Source organism: Rhinolophus ferrumequinum, chromosome 7 (assembly GCF_004115265.2).
Source record: "Rhinolophus ferrumequinum isolate MPI-CBG mRhiFer1 chromosome 7, mRhiFer1_v1.p, whole genome shotgun sequence".
Classification (NCBI taxonomy): Eukaryota; Metazoa; Chordata; class Mammalia; order Chiroptera; family Rhinolophidae; genus Rhinolophus; species Rhinolophus ferrumequinum.
Window position 1 is genome coordinate 78,756,527 of NC_046290.1, and position 23,382 is coordinate 78,779,908.

At 36.4% G+C, this 23,382-nt stretch overlaps 1 protein-coding gene across 2 annotated transcripts in view; it reads left to right on the forward strand.

Annotated features, from left to right (window-relative positions):
• Positions 1-2,748: 2,748 nt before the first annotated feature.
• Positions 2,749-23,382, forward strand: part of COMMD10 (COMM domain containing 10) — a 153,565-nt gene continuing 132,931 nt past the window's right edge. For both annotated transcript variants that reach the window (XM_033111241.1, XM_033111242.1), the window contains exons 1-4: positions 2,749-2,881; positions 4,364-4,454; positions 10,785-10,895; positions 12,341-12,496. In XM_033111241.1, the coding sequence (XP_032967132.1) occupies positions 2,841-2,881; positions 4,364-4,454; positions 10,785-10,895; positions 12,341-12,496 (399 nt within the window). In that variant the 5' untranslated portion in view covers positions 2,749-2,840. The remainder of the gene's footprint in view (positions 2,882-4,363; positions 4,455-10,784; positions 10,896-12,340; positions 12,497-23,382) is intronic.

Below are 23,382 nucleotides of genomic sequence, written 5' to 3' on the forward strand. Positions count from 1 at the left end.
TTTATCAGGGAGGGTAGAGTGTTCCATACACACACACACACACACACACACACACACACACACACACACACAGGGTAGAGTGTTCCATACACACACACACACACACACACACACACACACATATTATGCGATATATATGTGACATATATGGTATCACATATATATGTCATATACATTATATCACATAATTCAATTCTCACCACAATGCAGGGGAGCAGACATTGTTCTCACCCCCATTTTGCAGATCAGGAATGGGAAACAGATTAAGTACTTTGTTCCAGGTTACATAGATTCAGGACTCAAACCAACGTGTTGCTCTTTTGCTTAAAATCCCAGCTGTGGTTTTGAAGGCAACTGAGGAGGAGGTAAACCTCACTAGAGATTCAAAATGTTTTTCACTGGTTTGTGGTCCTATGTCAGGCAATGAATCAAGACAAAGGGAAATGATTCAAAAGGTGATTGAACTGGGACACTTTTAAAGTTGTGCCAGGTAAGGTACTTTGCATCAGAACCTATAATTTATATAGTCACATCCTTTTTACATATTGCATAAATTGGGGAGTATGTGGAGTGTTGTGGAACTAAACATATTTGTATGTGTTCAGCACACTGTATAATTGACTCAATTATCCATGGGGGGGATTATTCACTTTTAATTTGCAATCTGGCTTCTCCTTTTAGTTAGGATGTTTTTGGGCTGTGTAAGGAATGCCAACTAATTTAAATAATTAAGTAAAACATAATTAGGTAGGAAAATTAAATTCAACCTTTTGCCAGCTCCTGAAGATTCTACAGCTGAAATGTAACTCTAATCCGTTTACTAGCTTTCCATTCTGCAATGCTATTTTCCTACCACAGGATTTTATTGCTTTCCACAGTGATAGGTTGGCCGGTAAAAGACCATGCATGGTCAGGCAAATTAAGAAAGTTTTTATTGTAAGAGACAAAAGTTTATCAGGTTGAGCAAAAAGATGGATACAGTCCGGGCTGCATCTCTAAAGGAGACTTGCGGCCCCAAGGGAGGGGGTGAGAAGGGTTTTATAGGGGCTGTGCTGACAGGGTAGCATTGTTTGAATAGAAAATGTTGACTATCTGCAAGCCAGTAGCTGTTTTGTGGTGTTTTCTGTGATTGCAAGTTTTGCTCTGTCTGCAGGTGCAGGCCAACAGACATCTTGTTGTTTTCTTGCAGACATGGCTCTGTCTGTAAGTCAAGGTTTCTGAGACCTAACATTCAGAGACCTAACATGAAGTCAACGTCTCTAACATTCAAAGACCTAACACACAGATTATTGGAATAGTTTCCTATCTGGCTTCTCTGCTTACCTCTTTCCAATCCAATTATCCTTCTTAAACAATCTTAAAACAAACAAACAAAACCAAAAACCACTCAGGTCTCATCCCTAAAATTTCTTTGCTTGAAAACATTTAATGACTCCCCATTTTTCACCAGATTAAGTGCACATGCCGCAACCCATCATTCAAGGGTTTTTCATGTGACCTGCCCTAGGAAGCTTTCCTGATCTTCCTTCCTTCCGATGACTTACAGTTCCCACCTCTGAGTCCCCTTAATGCACTACAAGTTTCTCTCTGAGGTAGACCGAGGTTTTAGTGACCCCGGGTTGTCTCTTGTGAGATCCTTAATGGTAGTCTCTGTGTGGTTCATCTCGCCCACTATACAGTACCTAGCTCAGGGCAGGTCCCCAGAGAAGGTACACACATACTTGTCTGTCTGCACTGCTGACAAACCCCAAGGGCAGGAATTTTGGTCTTTTGTATCCCAAGTTCCTTGCACAGAGCCTGGCACATAGTAGGTGCTCAAGAATACTGAGGGTACATACTGCAAGCTCCATGTGGCACCTTCCAGAGCTCCAAGGAGGCAGATACAGGAAGAGCTGATCTTACTGTGCCCAGGCTGGAGCTGCCAGCACTACCTCTCCAGCGGGAGCCCTGGGATCACTCTGGGGAGCGTGTTCCACTGCCCGCCCCTCTGCAATATATATATAATATATATATATATATAATATATATATATACATATATATATGTATTATACATGTATATATATAATATATATTATATGTATAGATAGAGCCAGGAGAGCAGTTTCCAAGCTTTTGGCCTCACGTGGAAAGATGCTGGCTCGGTTATTAGATGGCCATCAGCTGTAATCAGATGGCCATCTGCTGGGGCTGGTTAGCCATGCCATTAGCCACTAATACAACTGGCAAGGGAGTTGGTTGGCTGGCAGAGAAGCCCAGGGTGGATTACGGATCCTGTGGCTCCTGCTTCCTGTGTCTCCAACCCAGCCGCCAGCGAGACTATAGTGGTGTGACTCCCCTACCTATGGCTCCGTGGGTGTTCCTTTTTGGCCTCACCATGTCCTGTGTTGTTCCCCGAGAGCGAGACTAGAGACCCTTCATGACAATGTATATTGTCATACACACACACACACACACACCCCTAAGTGTATATTAAAATATACACTTACAATATTACAATATTTTTGTGCACACTATATACATAATACATAAAAATATACACATCCATATCCGGGTAGGTGTAAGTAAATATATAACTAAAAATGAATTACTATGCATACAGCCTTAACTCCCAACGGGTGAGAGAGGCAGTGCGCACCACGGTGACGCCCCTTCGCCCCTGCAGGACCCACGGGACAGGACTGCGGTATTAGGCGGGTGGGAGCCAGCCCGCGGGTGGGAGCCAGCCCGGAGACTCGGGAGGCAACGGAGCGGCGTGGCCCTTCCGGCTTTCCGTCCGCGCGGCCCCATTGGCTGGGTTTGGAGCAGCTGACGGCCGGGCCGGGAGGGGGAGCTTCAAGGATGGCGGCGTCCGCGGCACTGATCCTGCGGGAGAGCCCCAGGTACCCGCCTGCTTGGGCACTGGCAGGGTGTCGCTCGCGGGGTGTCGCAGAGAGGGCCGGCGCAAGGATGCCCCTGCTGTCGGTCGCGGCGCCCGGGTCGGGAGCGGTGGGCGCGGGGCTGCGGAAGTCGCCATGCGGGCCCCGCAGGAGCGCACGGGACTGTGGGCGCCTCCACCTTCACGGTGATTCACCTACGTGGGGTCACAGTGCGCCTCGCCGCTGAGGTCAGGACGACGGTGTGTGGTCTCTGTCACTGTTCCCAGAGCGCAGTGGCAGAAGTACTCAGGCCTCCCTGGAGTAATGCTGACATCAAGTGGAGAGAGACTCCATTTCCGTTTCCCGTTCTCTTTCAGACCTGATTATATGAGCAAGGCTCCCATTGGTGCTGGAATGTCTTTAATATCTAACACGTGTCAATATCTCTTTTCAATCAAGATAGAATAGACCTCCGGCCAGGAGTTTGGGGGTGGTAACATCATATAGTTAGAATTTGGTGACATTGCTTTTGTTTTCATTTTGTTTATTTTTCGTTAATTTCTACTTATGGTAGGGAAGGTCCGCTGTCCATGGTGGTGATTTAAAGTTGTCTTTTAAAATAAAATTGTTTAAGTAAAAATAACTCCATTTAATGAAAAATAAAAAATAAAAATAATTTAATGAAAAAATAAAAATAACTCCATTTAATGAAAATAATAATAAATAATAGTGAAAAAAATAACTCTATTTAGTGAAAAATAAAAATGGTGTGTTGATGCGGGAAAAGTGCTGAAGTGCGTAGGCAAATAATTGAAGTTGGGAAATAACTCATTTGTGCCTGGATTGGGCAGGAATCATAAAGAGGACAGTTGTCATTTTACAGTTTTTCCTTCTTCCTGGATTCCTTGAGTTCTGACAGCCAGTTCTTTTCCTCACACCAGTGTTCTGGGTCACATACACCACATCAGTAAAACATAATATGGTACAGTAGAATTCTTCTTATCACATAATTTAAAGTTAATTATTACAATTGAAGCAGGATTTTAGCAACTGTGTACTTAGTGACCCCAAATGGTTTTTCTATGTAGTATTTTTTTTAAATTCCATTATTTGCCATGAATCATTCTTTTCTTTGTATTTTTGGTGAAAAAATCATTTCCCTCCTTCCACTCTTGGGTTCCATTTTGGGTTAAGTGGATACTTTCAACACCGACTGCTAAATGAATGCCATTCCCCACAGAGTGCAAGCTTCCCCTAGTAGTTTGCCTTGCCGAAAAGAAAGAAAATTTGCTAAATGAACTTTTTCAACAGAAGTTGAAATGCCTTGCCTCCTTTGCTGGCCATCGCGTTTTCTTTATTTCACGCAGCCTTCCCTTCCCTTATAGTAGTCAGAGTTTTTGAAATGAAAAGTTATAGACAACTGCAATTATAGGCAACTGAACTTAAAGCAAGTACAGTTCTCCTTGGAAAACTCACTTAAAAACTTTGTTTTATTAATTTATCTAGCATGAAAAAAGCAGTGTCGCTGATAAATGCAATAGATATAGGAAGATTTCCACGATTGCTCACCCGAATCCTTCAAAAACTTCACCTGAAGGTTTGTACTTTTGCATTTCTATAGCTTATACTTTCTGTGATTCCCCTGAAACTCTGTGTTTTTACTTAAAAGAACGTTTTGCGAAACATAGTGTTCCCCAGTGCGTCTTTGAGAACACCGGGTCTCTAGAAAATTTGATAATGTCCCATGGTCCAAAATTTGGGAAACTATCTTCATTAAAGTCATTTTTTGAAAATTATGGAACTGTTCAGAGTATATTAGATGGTATTGTTTAAGTAAATATTTAAGGGCGAACATGGTGTGCAAAATTTTCCAAATGTGTTTGACCATGGAACAGTTTTATCATGGTATATATTTTGGGACTGAGATTCTGTGGAACATGCTTTGGGAAAATTCTGATTTGATGACTTCATTCTTCCTCTTAACAATAATTCTGTGGTATTGCTATCAACCAGCATTTAATCTTTTATTTAATCTTTCACTTTTATTTCAAGGGTGTGGTTATTTTGGACATACTGATATTTAGTCATTCCCTGCTTGGTCACCAGTCTAAGTTAACTTTTTTATCAGGTTATAAAAATTTAATTCCATCCAATGCATGTTTATGGAGCACCGACTAGCTGCCCTGCCTGGTGCCAGGCATCACAATTAAACAAGAACCTGAACTCTTTCTTCTTTTTTCCCATCTTAACAGGAGCCAGCCCCAAAGCTCTTTCTCTTTCTGAAGTGTCTCTGAAATCCAAGTTCTCCTTATAGTTTTAATTCATATCCTTATTCTCTCTTTTGGACTATAATAATTGCCTTCAAACTGATATTTCAAAGCCTATAGTCTTCTCTCTTCCTATTGCTTTATCGTAATGCTATTGCATTTATGTTTCCAAATATTTTTTTTCCTAAAGAAAAAAATTGAAAAGAATTGATCATATCAAAGTGACTTTCTATTGCCCCATGGGCAAAAAATTCAAAATCCTTAACATTATGTTATAATAACATTAAAATATGGCCACAATCTATATTCTCCCCACTTTGCAAGTGCTCCGGTTTCACTGGACTGTGCTTTTTTACTAGAACATGCCGTGAACTTTTTCCACTCTGTATGTGTGTATACTTATTCTTTCCTGTACCTGCAGTGTCCTTCTTCCCTTCTTCAGTGGATAAACTAGTATTTATCTTTCAAGGACTTTATAGTCTTATTCTTAGCAGTTTGTTGTTCTCACGTCTGTGCTTCTAAAACTTGGTTTATTCTCACCTCACTTTAGTATTGCTCATAAATATTTGTTTCATGATTACAAGGTCTTTCTGTGACCTTGAATACCTTGACGTATCATGTCTTACTCATCTTTATATTTCCCGTACCTAATACATTGATACGTATACAGTTGGCACTCAGTAAGTATTCTTGGAGTTAATTCTTTTCCTTGACATAGGAAACACAAAAAAATGTAGGTCCTCTAAATTCCTGTCTGTATGGAATTTGTAGTATAGATGGAAAGACCGGAGGAACAATAATAACAACAATAACAGCTACATTCTGTGGTGTTTGCTATTTGCAGTTACATTGCTTTCTCTCTGACTGCTGCTGTTCTAATGCCTTTATATTATTAACTCATCTAATCCTTACAGCAATTTTAGGAAGTAGGTACTATTGTCATCCTTATTTTATCCATGAAGATACTGAGATAGAGACCAGTTAAGTAAGTAATTTGCCCAAGGTTACACAGCTAGCTAGTAAGGCACTCTGGTTCCAGAATCCATCCCTTTAATCCATTGCAGTAAACTTTAGAAAAAGAGTACAAAATAGTGTATAAATCAGTCTAAAAATAAATGATGCAGGCAGTTTATACAGATGTTCTGCTTTGATTCCCTGAGCTGGTTGGTGGCTGCTTTCTGAATCATATAAAACAGTATGGGACAAAAAACGCTCATATGCAACTTTTGTTCTTCATACTGAGGAAGGATGGAACATTTTCAGGGAAAATTTTGATGTGTAGTTTGTCTTTGAAACTCTCAGTGATCTCTGGAGTTGGAAATAAGTTAATATCTATGTTAGAGTAACTGAGTGGCGGAAGCATTCCACAGAGATGCTTCAATGCTGTGCTCTCAGAGGTAGGGCAGTGGAGATGAGAAGTTGTGGTATTTGAGAGCTGAAGGAACTGAAGACGGAAACATATATATATGTGAATATTTGCCTGCTATGAAAGAAAGTCTGGAAAGGTACAGATTTCTTTTTTCCTGGACAGTTTCAGCTAATGTTCTTCCAGAGGGGCTCCTATTGTGATAAAAGCTTTTATCAAATAAAGTTTGCAGTGACATTAACTATCTGCTGGCTTTCTTTTATGTACTCTTGGTCTGTCAAATTGGCCTGTGCCGTGATACAAGCAGAGCTGTTGCAACAGTGAAACCTGATGCAGGTAGATGGGTGAAGAGGCTTAGGGATTTGGTTGCTATTCGGAATGTTATCAGCCTGGCACTTTGATTTTACTAAGTTTAATCTGCTATGGGCAGAGGATATCTGTTTTTGTCCAGACTGTTCCTTGGCATCCCGAGTAGGGATAAACATGGGGAAACTAAAACAGCTTAGGTATAGAATATAGGTGTGCCCAGGCATGGGTCTGCCAGTTTTTTGAATTGGCCGTCTTCCCGGGCTGTCCTAGCATATAGAAATACACGGCATTTTGGGGTTGCTACAATGTGTGGCGGGTGCTGCTGACCTTTAATGCCCAGGAACTTTAAAAATACCTTGCACTGTGCAGGGCAGTCTTGTGCAAATAATTGTCCCATCTAGCACGCCAATAGAGTGTGCATTGGGAAATACTGAGGCAAGTCAGATTGACTACCATAGCTGGGGACTTAGAAATAACGCTTATGGCTTCTGAGTTTCAAAACTCATGCAATTAAAAAACCTTTTTATATACTTTGCTACATAGGAGAGCCTTTTAGGCCTTCACACCAAACCTTTTGATGTAGCCATGCTGTATGTCTAGTTCTGAGAGATCAGCTGTCTGGGTTCTTGGCCATGACAGACTAGGAACGGCAAACTGGGGGATGAAGGCACCGCTATGATGAGGTGTGTAGACAGTTTCAGGATTGGCTACTGATCATGGAGTGAAATTGAAGAATTATGAGACTCAGACAGAAGAAATATTAAAGCACAGAAATCTGAGATTTTTAAAATTTTGTTCCGTTGTTTTTACTAAAGTGAAAAATCATCAGTGTATTTTAGGAGTTCTTTAGGATACTTCAGCATAGAACTTTGATGTTTGTAATTAGGACGTGCGTCATCACAAGAAATTAGTTTAATCCAATATGATTTGTTTACAGAATTCTAGAATGGATGCCATACATTTTAGAAATATTTATTTCAAAAGCTTAAAAGTTCATTTATTTGGTATATTCACTTGTGTGTACCACTGTATTTTCCCATTATGAAGAGAAGTTTCATTATGTTAACAGTAACATAAAGGATAATGACAGATGTAAACCTCAGCATACAGAAATACCTAAGGATTTTTTGTTGCTTATTACGATGTGTGGAGGGTACTGCTGGCATGTAATGCCCTCGGACTTGTAAATGTCTTACAATGTGCATGGCAGTCCTGCACAAAGAAGAACTGGCCCCACACACGGACAAAAAAGAAAGAGTAGCTTATCTCTGAAAATGCATTTATTTTGTATTTAATATAAGGTGGAAGGCTTCTTATAAATGGATGTAGACATACACGTTAAGTTATAATGTGTGCAGAGTACTAGTACCATGTGTTCTTCCATTTGTGGTGTTTGTGTATGTGTATGACGGTATGTGAGTCAGGCTTGGACTCTGGACCACAGTCCTCTCCGTCTCTAAATCCATGCTCTGAGTTTTTAAAACCTAATTGCCTTCATAATTATTTAGGTAATGTACTATTTTCTTAGAATAGAAGGCCTTTATAATTTTCTGAGGAATATGACCTGAATTCAACTACATGTGGACTTGAGATTAGTTCTTTCATCATTCTTGTTAAGAAAATGATGTTTTTGAAAAACAACAACAAAAAACAGAATTTACAGAATAATCAAACCACTACATCTCCCTAGAAGTAGATTTCATTATCAATTTGGTTTTTATCTTTCCACATCTTTTTCTATGGATTAGTAAATACAGATGTGCCACACATATGCATGCACATCCATGTAGAACTGTCTATGTGTTTTTATATGTGGTATCACAGTGTATATTTGCCCTGCTACTTACCTTTTCACTCACTTTTATCAGAGATCTTTCCATGTCAAATCCATGTTATTAATAGTACTACTTTATTCTTTTTAAGTGTTGTTTTTCCTTTCTGCCTATTTATATGTGTTTATGGCATATTCTCTTTTAATATAGAAAAAATTAACATCTCACTGTGCATTTTAAAATGTACGTTTCTTGGATACTCTCTAATTTTATAAACCTGGGCCTTAATTTTCTCCCATTGAGAAGATTTCTAAGAAATAATATATCTCCTTTACCTTCTCTTTAACTCCCAAATATGTGTGGGTTGCTGTTGATAGAAAGAAGTTAAACTGCTGCTGTTTGAAAGCAAATAGAGGAACTTACATTTAATAGTTATCTACCCAGGGTCATGTTTGTAGCGAGATGTGGAATATGTGTTTGAAACTTTGTTTTATAGCTATATTCTCCAAATGCTGTTCTGCTCACTCCTTTTAAGCTCCTCTGTATTTTAAGGGTTCATGCCTGATGTACCGGGACTGGGGGCACATAAATATTCCCTTATCTCCCTTCACTCGAAGCCACTTTATTAATATGATGCCATTGAAGATCTTGAGAATGTCTCTTTTGTTGTTCTCTCTCTCTCTTAAAAATCTTACTTTCTTCTACACATTGGAGACACTGAAGTTTATTTTTCTACATCCTCAGTCTCTATTTTTATTTTGCCAAAACAGCTTATTTTGGTTTTTATGAAAAGGATTCAGACTGACCAACTTGGAAATTAAATTGTAAATAACTACTGTGTTTCCCTGAAAATAAGACCTAGCTGGACAATCAGCTCTAATGTGTCTTTTGAAGCAAAAAATTAAAATAATTTCCAAGTTGGTCTTATAAAAGACTGGGTCTTATATTATAGTAAAGTAAGACCGGGTTTTACATTAGTTTTTGCTCCAAAAGATGCATTAGAGCTGATTGTCCAGTTAGGTCTTATTTTCGGGGAAACACGGTATTGAATTTAGTGCAACATGTGGTTCAGTAATTATACATAAGTCATACTGTTATATTTTTCATATTATAAAATCTGGTACTGTAGCTCATTATATCAAAAAGATGTATGATAGTCACAGAAATTCTGGGACTTTCAAATCAAAACATTGCTGTTAAGGTAAATGCTTGGCATTTTGGCCAAATTGGATTCATTCTTTTCTCAGTCGAAAAACAGATAATAGAGACTGGGCGATCTCGTGACTAGCCTCCAAAAAACCAAAAATATGCCAGTTTGAGTTCTAATGCAGCTTCGATTGAATAACTTTATAGTTGTACATCATCCTAAGCTGTCAAGGCAGGGACTCATGGAACTTCTGAAACTTCTCCATATTGGGGAACAGCAACAGTAGAGAATGTTGTTTTTAGTATGTGTGCAAAATGTATTTTTATTTAAGAGCTGTTTTAGTAGTGTACATTTTTCGTACTTGATAAACCAGTATCTTTAGATCGAGGAGATTATTTAGGAAATGAAAGAAAAGAGACTAGTCAGAGGTTATACTCAAATGGCTATTTTCTTTCTATTATCATATATTACTTATAACAGTAATTGTGTAATGTTTAAGTTTTGGAAAATATTGAAATTATAAAAAGGACAATTTCCTGCTTTACATACTTGTATACTCTTACAATCACCTATACTTTTGCAGAACTCATCAAAATGGAAATTATTTGAATAATTATTTGTTTTTATGTGTCTTTTTAACTAGAGTATAGTATACCTGAGTACACGAACTGTCTAGTAGCACATAATGGATGCTCAGTAAATATTTTTGAATGAGTGAGGATGGAAAGTACTGTTAATTATTATTAACATTTTGAGGTTTAACCTTCTTGGTTTTTTTTTTCCTAAATGGCCATTTGTTATGGTATTTTCTGTTATTTTTCCACCTCCTATAAATCATAGAACTTAAAATACTGTCTTTTAAAAATGAACTTTATTTGGCAAGATCCCGATACTGAACTGTACTATGATTTTGAGATACTGAAATTTATAAACAGATCAGTTTCACCATGGATTCACTTTTTCTTTCAAATTCTCATTCCATATGTGAATAAGTGGATGTTCTGTCGAGTATCTACGAGTTTTTATTACCTGAATGCGCACTAATAGGTTGCTTTTTGTGTTGTAGGCTGAGAGCAGTTTCAGTGAAGAAGAGGAAGAAAAACTTCAAGCTGCATTTTCTCTAGAGAAACAAGATCTTCACCTAGTTCTTGAAACAATATCATTCATTTTAGAACAGGTATTTTTATTGCCCCAAACTTCCTAACCATGGTTTGTTTACAACATGTTGGTATTGCTATGATATCTATAGCATTTTATTTTTTTAAGTATGCACATAGAAGCTATGAATATATTTTAATAAAAAATTTTAATGCAGTAAAACAATATTTGACTATCATTTTTTCCCCCATGGCATTGCATTCTATGAAATAATCTTAATATTGAATAGCGTGAGTAAAGTATTTGGCAATATGAATCAAGACTTTATTGACTTGAGACAGTTACGAAGTATTTTAATTCATTGATACAGGGTATAATAATTTGGAAAAATGAACACACTTTATTTAAAAATTTTAATAATTGATTTTGGGGGATTTATTTGACCAAAATGATAAATAAAACATTTAGAAAAGAAGTAGTTGTCAAGGGACCTTTTGTCATATTGTTTCTGCCTACTGAGCTGCCCTTCTGCATCTTTTCTTTTCATCGCAATTCAGTTTATTGTACAAGGTCCCATCTTACGTCACATCTTCTCCCACTGCAGCCTTGACCCCTTACTTGCAGTCTTCCTCTTATTTGGATTCCTTTTATCCTTGGCTCATCACAGTAGACCACATTGTTAGTCTTTATTTATTTCACAGGTGTCAGTTATGTCTTCTTCACCAGAGGCCAGGAACTTTTTGTGTGTGTGCATCTTACATAAATGTAACATATTGCTGGGTTTAAAATAGATGCTCAATAAATTCCTGTTGGTTAATAGAATACTTGTGCAATACAATTTTAAATAGTACTGTGTAACTTCATGATCATTCTAGTGAACAGATACTGTTAAAGTGATAAGCTGCCAGGCATCTAGTACATGCGGCCTCATACAGATTATAGATCATAAAGGTGACTATCCTCAGCGGGCCTTCAATAGAAGAAAAGGATAATCGAGTAGGACAGAACAGCATGGAGTGTATGAGAATATTGTTCCAGAATAAGGTAAAAAATAGAACAAATATCACTGTTAAAAATTTTATAAATTTTTGTTATATATTACCTCAGAAGTTGGTAGATGGTAGAGAGTTTGGAGAAAGTGCTTCTTGGAAAAATTTTGTTAGTCGAGAAAAGTGTTGTGCATTTCTTTGAAATAATTAAGTGATATAAGGAAATGAAATTTTAATTAGGGTACCATTTATTTGGCTAAAGCAAAGACATTTTTCTGTTACGTGGATTTAAGATGACTTAAACTACAGGCAAAACAAACAGTTTAGCCCAAATAATTTAGGCCATTTAATGCTAAATCTTTCAGCCCTTGGAATGGTATATTATTTATAAAATAATAAAAAAATTTCTGCTGCAATAGAAATATAAAATATTCTTTTGATTTAAATCATTTAAAAATAATTTTGTGTTTGATTATAGATCAAGGTCTCTATGAGTATTAGAGAGATATGTAATGTTTTTTTTTCTCTTTACTAGGCAGTATATCACAACGTGAAGCCAGCAGCTTTGCAGCAGCAATTAGAGAACATTCATCTCGGACAAGACAAAGCAGAAGCCTTTGTCAGTGCATGGTCTTCTATGGGCCAAGAAACCGTCGAAAAATTCAGGCAGAGGAGTCTCGCTCCCCACAAGGTACAGGATATGTTATACCAAAGTGATTTTTCAGTAATGTATGGCATAGATTATTATACCTGAAGAGTTTTTAAGTTGATAATGTTCTCTAAAGAGATAGAATCAGGCAAAACAAAGTATATATACAGTATTCCTATAAAATTATTTCCATACATATTTGCTACCACAGTGCAATGTCATTTTAATTTACAGTTTAAAATATGCCTCTGTAATACTTGTGAAATAAAATTTTAAGGATAGGAATGAGACCATCTTCCCCTTCCCCCTATGTCTTGAACAGAGTTGGTTATTTTTTTAAACTGTGTACCTATGTATAAGACTTACTGTAATTTTACTGAATCACATAATTATTTGTTTCTGTATGATTGTATTAGCGCCTAACAGGATGCCTTGTGTGCAATAGGTAGTCAATATCTGTTGGATAACCAATAGTGACCAAAATGGACACTTTGGGAAAAATATAAAGTAACAACAATGTCGCAAAGCTCTTTCGTTGCCTATAGTCACTCTTAATGGAGGTTAAGATAACCATATGGATTTTGCTCCTTTTTTTGTTAATATGTTGTGTTGCATAATTGATTTTCAGGTTTTCCACCAACTTTGTATTCCTGGGTTAAATCTAAGTTGGTCATGGTATATAATCCTTTTTATGTGTTGCTGGATTTGATGTGCTAATAATTTGGTAAACATTTTTCCATCTATGTTCATGAGGAATATTGCTCTGTAGTTTTCTTGTGATACCTTTGGTGGTATCAAGGTAATACTGGCTTTGTAAAATGAGTTGGAAAGTATTCCCTGCTCCTTTTCTATTTTCTGGAAGAATTTGTGAAGGATGGGGTATTATTTTGCGTTTCACCAGCATTATATGTGAGTTCGATAGATCCAAATCCTTGTTTGAACTTGGTATTGTCAGTTGTTTTCGTTAAAGCCATTCTATTAGGTTTGTATGGATATCTTGTGTTTTTGATTTGCATTTCCCTAATAACAAATTAGGTTGATGATCTTTTCATTTGCTAATTTGCCAGTCATATATCTCCTTTGGTGAAGTGTCTGTTCAAATCTTTTACCTAACGATATTTGCACACTATGACAGATAAAAGTCCCATTATAGTAATATAAGGGACAATTACAGGTATAAATACCAGCATATATAAATGCATGTTGTTGTTGTTTTTTTTGGTTGTTAATAGTGTGTGGAGGGTGTTTTCTATCTGAGTTTTGTAAATTCTTTATATAATCTAGGTATAAGTCCTTTGTCAGATATGTGATTTACACATGTTTTCATCTAATCCACAGCTTTTCTTTTCATTTTCTTAACAGTGTCTTGTTGAGCAAAAGCATTTAATTTTGATGAAGTTTGATTTATCAGTTTTTGTCTTTTATCAATCCTGCTTTGGTTTTGTATGTAAGAAGTTGTAGCCTAATATTATGTCACAAAGATTTTCTCTTTTGTTTCTTTCTAAGTGTTTTATAGGTTTATGGTTTACATTTAGGTCTAAGATCCATTTTGAGGTAATTTTGTATAAGGCATACCGTGCAGGTCAAAGTTCTTTTACTCTGTATATGGATGTTCATTTGTCCCAGCATAATTTGTGGTTAACATCATTTTGTCACTGAACTGTCTTTGTCCTTTTGTCAAAATCATTTGATATACTTGTGTTGGTCTTTTTCTGGACTCTCTATTTGGTTCCATTGATCTATTTGTCTGTCTTTATGCCAGTATCCCACTGCCTTAATTACCGTAGCTGTATAAGCTTTGTAGCAAGTCTTAAAATCAGGTAGTATGAGTCTGCTTTGTTCTTTCTCATCATTGTTTTTGTTATCCTGGGGGTTTTTGTTTTGTTTTGTTTTGTTTTGCCTTTCATGTAAGTTTGAAAACCAGCTTTGCTATATCTGTAAAAAATCCTACTGGAATTTTGATTGAGATCATGTTTAATTTATAGATCACTTTGTAGAGAAATGACTTTTTAACAGTATTGAGTATATATATTTATTTATATTGTCTTTGATTTAAGTCAGAGTTTTTCATTCTTACAGGTCTTGCGCATATTTTGTTAGATTTATACGTAAGTATTTAGTTTGTTCTGGAGTTGCTGTAAGTGGTACTATTTTTTAAATGTTGGTTTCTAATTGTTTATTGCTAGTATATAAAAACACAATTGATTTTAGTATATTGATCTTGTATTCTATGACTTTGGTAAACTCATTAATTAGTTATAGCATTTTTTTGTGTGGATTCCTTGTTATTTTGTTTTTTTGTAGACAGTCATTGTCCATGAGTAGAGACAGTTTTATTTCTTCCCTTCCAGTCTTTTAATCTTTTATTTGTTTTTCTTGCTTTATTGCACAAACTAGGACTTCTAATATTATGTTGAATAGGAGTGGTAAATTCGAAGCATCCTGCCTTGTTCCCGGTTTTAAAGAGAAAGCAGTCTGTCATTAAATAGGATGTTAGCTGTAGATTTTTAGAAAATGCCCACTTATTATTTTCTTCACTGTCCTTTTCTTTCTTTCTTTTTTTTTGTAAGTTTGCATTCTGAAAGCTCTCAAGAGTCCTTTACATCACTGCTTCATTTTCATTTCAATTTCTTTTTCCTACATCCTGTACAGATTGTAAGTTTTCCGTTTTATGTCCATGAAATTCTTCTTTCAACCATCTCCATTAAAAAAAAAGACAAAAACAAAAAACAAAACAACTCCACTTGCCTTTTAATATTTGCCTGTTCTCAATTTATAATTGTCTTCTATTTTATAGAGTCCATTTTTCTTGCATTTATACAAGTACAGTATACTTGTACAATTAAAAGTACTTCTTTTTCTTCTCCCAATAGTAAGTCATTTTTTAATCATCTTCTGGATGATCGTTTCTTTTTTTAAAGTAATATTTCTTCTCCATACTATGTTGCATTACATTAACTTTTGTTTAAAAAGTGGTTTAATCAGATGTCATATAAAAATATGCAAAAAATGAAGTTAGAAGAACATGATTAATTGCACACTGGTCCCATGAGAATGCTGGAAATTATTTTTTGCCAATTCAGAGTATATGAGAGGATACCTAACACATTATTTTAATGCTATTAATGCTTAATTAAGATAATATAATAATAGCAAACATTTCATGTGTTTATTGTTGACCAACTACTCTACTAAGTGCTTTATATCTCATAAAAATCAATAATAATTCTGGTTTATTTTTAAAATAAAATTGAGGCTTAGAGAGATTAAATGATTTGTCCAGGGTCATGCAGTTAAGTTAGTGGCAGAGTTGGGATTTGACAGAAGTAGTCATACTTTTAAGCCATTGTATTATACTAACACCTCGCTGTTACCTGCAAAATCTTTTGTCAGGCATTATGAAGGGTAATTTACATATTTGTGTGTATGTATGTTTTATATCTTTGAAAAGGAAGGAAATAAAACTTCAGAACATATAACTTTACCTTGTTAAGCCCAGTGGTCATGGTGAAGCTGAGATGGGAATCAAATCTATCTCTTAAGCCTTGTTCTTTTTATAGCATGCTACCTCAGTTAGGGATCATGTTATCTTCCTCTTTTACCCTGATTAACTACTTAGGATATATATGGTGACTAAAATAGGCATGTGTGAACATAGATCATGTCATTTAAATTGTAACAAAATATATGGCAGTGACTTTTTATGTAATGAACGAAAGGTATATTTTCAATGACTGACTATTGTTTTATGGAAATTAGGGGCTCACTCACGTGAACTATCTGGGTGGTGCTTGCAGTGGAACATCTGTGGGTAATAATTCTAAATTCAGCGTCAGATTCAATTAAAAATGTTAAAAATCAAAAGGTACTTACTTTTAATTCAATTTTTAAAAGCACCTCTTTTCATCTTCTGTTATTTAGATCTAAGAAGTAAGAGGTAGATTGAAAAATTAATCTTAGTGATAGTTTATTGCAGGATACGATTAAAGGGCTTTTTGCATTTTATCCCATCTCGCTTTTTAAAATACACTTTATCTTAACCTCTTAAGAGACTTGAGACTGAAATGTCACTACCACTTATTAGAATTTGTGTTCATCTCTCTTTTATCAGTGTTGACTATGTAAGCAGTGTCCTTCTAAAAGGGTTTTCTGTTTGATTTTTGTTATAACACTTATGTGGTTATGACATTTATTAAATTATGAATCCCCTTTCAGACAGAACTTGAATACTATGTTAAATTTTACTCATGAAATTCTGTTTAGAAAGTTTCTTTACATATATTTCTACTAAATTAATTGTGCACACTTACATATCAAATATTATTGACATATATCTTTTTTCTGAGTGCTTAGGAAGAGAATTTTACAATTTTTATGTAATATTTTTAAAAATGATTTTTTATTTCCAAGCTAACTGTGTTTCTCAGTACCAGAAATGATTATGAGAAATATAACATATATGTTATGTAAGGCAGATTTTAAGCACTCTGAGTGGCCTACTCTTTAAAGACTGCATGCACTGACTTGTTATCTTTAAATGCATTTATATGTTTGTTAGGGAGTTTTTAAATATAAATTGGACAGTTATATCTCTTTTGAATGTTTAAAATGTGTTTAATGTGAACTTCTCCTGTTAAGAGTGTTCTTAGCTTTACTAATTACATGGCAAATTTTTTAATAATATCTACTTATTTCACTATATAGTGAAATTTCATATCTTCTCATACGTTCTTGAGAAACCTACATTTAAAAATGGATGGCCAATGTTCCTATTATAATAATGTTCCCATAACATTCTTTAAAAAATATCCCCTTAGATTTCTGGTCAAGATGGCAAAAGTAGGTAGACACTGTGCTTGCCTCCTATCACAACCACATCAAAATTATAACTAAACTCAGAACAACCATCATTGAGAATTGCCTGAAGTCTAGCTGAACAGAAATCTTACAACTAAGGATATATAGAAGAAGACACCTTGAGACTGGCAGGAAGGGAGGAAACAAGGAACGAGCTGGAACCACACCCGCGTGTGGCAGATAAAAATCGGGAGGGATATCTTGGCTGCGGAGGTCCCCTCTGATGAGCCAGGGGTCCCAGTCCCACACCAAGCTCCCCAACCCAGGGTTCCAGTGTCAGGAAGAGAAGTCTCCACAACTTTTGGCTATGAAAAACCAGTGTAGATTGTGGCTGAGTGAGATGAAGGGCTGCAGGAATCCCAGGTGTTCCTCTTAAAGCTCCTGCACACAGATTTACTCGCTGATGGACTCACTTGCTCTGAGCTCCAGCACTGGGGCAGCAGCTCAAAAGGTGCCAGGGCCATATGGGGAGGGACTGAATTGTCTGGCTGCAGGATGAGAACTGGAGGGGCAGCTTTCTTCCAGACAGAAGTGCTGGCAGAAGGCATTATTCCTTTGTTGAGCCATCCTTCCTCTAAGCATGCAGACATAGGTGGGCACCATATCTAAGTGTCCATCAACCTGGCTGACACCATTTGTTTGTCCTGCACTGGTGACTCCCTGAGACCCTGCCCCACCAAACTTGCAGTCCTACCCAAGCTACTTCTAGTGGATTTTCCATGCACATGGCCTGTCCTGACTAATGCTTCAGACCTTCCTAAAATCTCTCAAAGTTTCACAAACCCCTAAGCAGCATCTGGCCTCCGTGTGCCCTGTACTTCTTGCTAAGCAGCCCCAAGACTGGCACTAGTGACAACCAACCTCGGTTTGCAGCTTTGTCTCTTCCAGGCACCTCCAATTCCAACATGGGTGGCGGCTACCTGCGGATTGCTTTGTGGCTTATTCCATGTAGCCCTAGGCAGGGCACAGGCTGCAGCTGAACTTGGCCTGCAGTGGGGCCCCTTCTAGGAATCCCCATGGCCAGCATACCTGGTGGCCAGCTTCACACCACACCAGAACACCACTTGGCTGCCTCTGAGGATGATACCTCCAAAGGCCAGACTCTGCACGCCCCAGAGCCCTGCTAAAGTTAATCCTGCTGCATAGTGTCAGTCCCTGTACAACTGCTCCTCCACCGTAGTAATGGCCGGTCCTTACAACCAATCAGCCTTAGGGTCAATCCCTCCTATTGATGTGCAAAGAGCAACTAAGGCTGAACCACAACACATAACCCACACAAGGGACATACCTGGAGCACCTGACTCAGGTGACCAGGGAGACTGCACCACTGAGCCCCACAGGACACCCACTACATAAGGCCAGGAAACATAAGAATTCTACCTATTACACAGAAACAAATACAGGGAGGTAGCCAAAATGGGGAGACAAACATGTCCTGAGTGAAAGGACAGAGCAAAGCTCTAGAAAAAAAAGAACTAAACAAAATGGAGACAAGCAATCTACTAGATGCAGAGTTTGAAATACTGGTTATAAAGATGCTCAGTGATCTCAGTGAGAACTTCAACAAAGAGATAGGAAACATGAAAATGGAGATAGAAAACATAAAAAAGAGCCAGTCAGAAATGAAGGATGCAGTAACTGAAGTAAAGAATACATTAGAGGGACTCAGTAGTAGCTTAGATGAAGCAGAGGATTGAATGAGCGATTTAGAAGATAAAGTAGCATAAAACACCCAATCAGAAAAACAAAAAGAAAAAAGAACCCAAAATAATGAGGATAACTTAAGGGGCCTCTGGGACGTCAAATATACCAACATTCGCATTATAAAGGTACCAGAATAAAAGAGAGAAAGGTACCAGAATAAAAAAGAAATTGAAAACCAATTTGAAGAAATAATGACAGAAAACTTTCCTAACCTGGTGAAGGAAATAGACATACAAGCCCAGGAAGGGCAGGGAGTCCCAAACAAGATGAACCCAAAGAGGCCCACACCAAGACACATAATTCAAATGTCAAAGGTTAAGGACAAAGAGAATCTTAAAAGCAGCAAGAAAAAAAGCAGTTACCTATAAGGGAGCTCCCATAAGACTGTCAACTGATTTCTCAACAGAAACTTTACAGACCAGAATGGACTGGCAGGAAATATTCAAAGTGATGAAAATCTAAGACTTACAACCAAGCGTACTCTACCCAGCAAAGCTATCATTTAGAATTGAAGGACAGATAAAGAGCTCAGACAAGAAAAAGCTAAAGGAGTTAATCACCACCAAACCAGCATTACCAGAAATGAAGAAGGAGAAGGAGGAGAAGGAGAAGGAGAAGGAGAAGGAGAGAAGAAGAAGAAGAAAACATACAAATATGAATAATAAAATGGCAATAACTCCATATCTATATGAACAATTACTTTAAATGTAAATAGATTAAATGATCCAGTCAAATGACATAGGGTGGCTGAATGGATAAGAAAACAAGACCCTGACATATGCTGCCTACAAGAGACTCACTTCAGATCCAAAGACACACACACTAAAAGTAAAGGGATGGAAAAAGATATTTCATGAAAATGGAAACAAAACAAAACGAAAAGCTGGAGCAGCAATACTTATCCCAGACAAAGTAGATTTTAAAACAAAGGCTATAACAGAAGACAAAGAAGGACCTAGTAATCCCACTTCTGTGTATTTAGCAGAAGAAACCCGAAATTACTACTTCAAATTAATATGTACATCCGTATGTTCATTGCAGCATTATTTACAGTAGCCAAGATGTGGACGCAACCTGGATGTCCATCAGTGGATGAACAGACAAAGAAGAGGTAGTTAGTACATATATACAATGGAATATTACTCAGCCATAAAAAGAATGAAAATTTTGCCATCTGTAAGTAACTATAGGGATGGACCTAGAGGGTATTATGCTAAGGGGAGTAAGTCAGACAGAGAAAGACAAATGCCTTATAATTTTACTTATATGTGAAATCTAAAGAACAAGATTAACAAACCGGAAATACATTCATAAATACAGTGAACATTTTGAGGGTTGCTAGATGGGAGGTGGTTTTAGGGGATGGGTGAAAAGGGGGAAGGGATTAAGAAGCACAAATTAGTAGTTACAAAATAGTCATAGGTATGTAAAGTATTGCATAAGGAATATAGTGAATAATATTGTAATAATTGGATGGTGTCTGATGGGTACTAGATTTATTGGGGTGATCACATTGTAAGTTATATGTCTAATCACTATGTTGTACACTTAAAAGTAATATAACATTGTATGTCAACTGTAATTGAAAACTAAAAAAAAATTATTAAACCAAACATCCCCTTTTAAGTCATTGTAATAAGATATATGTGATTGTTAGTGTAACAACTAATTGTTTGCCTCATTAATTGTTATATGTCTGTATTATATAGAGTATAAGAAATTAGAAATTTGGATTTGCTATTTTAAAAACTTATGGTGTTCTTTTGCTTTATTTTTTTCTTTGATCTCCTTGTTTCTTGTTTTGGAATTGTAAGGATCAATGAATGGCTTATTATAAAGAGGACAGAAAAAGTATACTTCTTGCAGTTAAATCTTGAAACACAGTATATAACTATGAATACTTGTTTGAATGCCACTTCCAGATTTAAATGTTTCTTAATATTATCTTCTGCATCTATAGGAAAGGCATTTTATTGTAATTATTTCCATATACACTCAGATTTCTGCCTCTTTTGTTTCTTTAGTTATTAGCATATTATGAATTAAGTAAAGGCCGGTTTTACCATGTGCTAGAATTAACTGAATATAAATGCTTTTGAGGTTTAAACACTGCTATATTTATTTATTACTTTTTATTGAACTACAGTTTACCTGCAGTAAATGCAAAAGTTTCAAGCATTCAGTTTGATGAGTTACAGAATTATACACCCATTTACTCCATTAATCCATTACAAAACAGAAAATTTTCATGACCTGGAAAGTGCTCAGTTTTAATTTCCTCCACCTTCATCCTCACTTTCCATCACCATAGATTGGTTTTGTCTGTTCTCGGTCTTAATATAAATGGACTCAAATAAATGTGTCTGGCTAGTACCATGTTTCCCCGAAAATAAGACCTAACTGGAAAATAAGCTCAAGCATGATTTTTCAGTATGATATCTCCTGAACATAAGCCTTAATGCGTCTTTTGGAGCAAAAATTGATATAAGACCTGGTCTTATTTTCGGGGAAACACGTTAACTCTCAGCATGTTTTTTTGGATTCATTTATGTTGTTCCTTGTATCAATAATTCTTTTGTTGCTGAGTAGTATTCCATTGTATGAAAATATCACAATTTACTTATCCATACTCTTGCTGATGGATATTTGGGTTGTTTCCAGTTTCTGGCTATTATAAGACTGCTATGAACATTGTGTACAAGTCTTTTTGTGGACATACGTTTTTATTGTATGTCCCTTGGGCAATACAATATCCCTTGGGCAAATATCCAGGAACAGGATTGCTGACTCCTTAAGTCAAATCTGAGGTTTCCTCTTTGAGTTTTAGCCATCCCATACTTCGTGGATTGGGAAAAGTCATGTAAATGTGAATCTCTCACCTTGCGTGGGGTCCCTTCTTTTAAGAGTCAAATTCCCCGTCTGGAGAATGTAGAATGTAGTCATTCTCCAGTGCCTTCAAATGACTATTTTTAAAATATTTGTCTAGAAGTTATAATTTTTATTGGCAAGGAGGATAATGTAATTAAACCACTTCCTACTATTATCAGATTAGGAACGCTAAAAGTGATTCTTTTCAATTGTTAAATCTTACTGTATTCCTCTTCTGCTCCAAATCCACCAGAGGCTTTCCATGTTACTTACCATAGAAGTCAAAGTTCCTACAATTGCCTTTAAGGCCCTACCTAATTTATAATCCCTCCGTCCACTGCCTATCTTCTTGTGCTTTACCTCTTAACATCCTTTTTGTTGCTCAGTTTGGATGCCTCTAATCTCTTTACCTCAAAAGATCTTCTCCTGGATCTTCATATGGCTGGCTTCCTTCTCCTCTTCCACTGTTTGTTCTAATGTCACATTGATCAGTGAGTTTTGCCCTGAGTATCATGATGAAAGGTGCCATCACCTCTGTGGTACTTTTTTACTTTGTTTTTCTCCATAACATTTATTATCTGGCCCACTATGTATTTTATTTATTTTTTTATTGTATATCTCTATTACTAAACTATAAGCTCCGCAAGGGCAGGATTTTTTATGTGTTTTGTTCACTACTTTAAACGGCCCTTGGGTAATAGTGGGTTCACAGTAAATACTGTGTTTCCCCGAAAATAAGACCTGGCCGGACAGTCAGCTCTAATGCATCTTGTGGAGCAAAAATTAATGTAAGACCCGGTCTTATAGTAAAATAAGACAGCATCTTTTACAAAAATTAATATAAGACCAGGTAAAATATAATATAATATGACATAATATGATATAATAATATAATATAATACCAGGTCTTATGTTAATTTTTGCTCCAAAAGACGCATTAGAGCTGATTGTCTGTCTTATTTTCAGGGAAACACGGTAGTTGTTGAATGAATAAATGCACAATAACCATGCTTTACAAATTGTGCTATTTGAAGTTCAGTCTGTTAGGTATTCTTGTAAAGAGAGATATTTGTATTTATTAGAGAAAAGAACAATAAAGAAAGGAGGGTGTGAATTATATTTTGTATCTCCTAGTTTTTTTGTGTGTGTGTGTTTTCATTTTGGTTGTACTTTAAGCCTTTTGTGGTTCATCTATTTCAAGACTCTTGAGTTTGTGTGGAATACTAGATTCAATCATTTACAGTTTTCCTCTTTAAAAGTAGGAATATAGAGATAATTGCTTTAGCTTGAAACAGAAATTCTCCAGGAAAAATAGGTGACATCATTAGCTATTGATGCAGCAATCAATTTAAAGAGCTTCAGATCTAAGAGACCCTTAATCAATCTTATTTGAAACAGGAATGTATTCTCTACTTCATAAATAATTGGCAAAACCCAGAGCCATTAACAAATTAAATAAACATTTTACTAATGCCAAAGAACTGTGCTGTTAGCAAAAT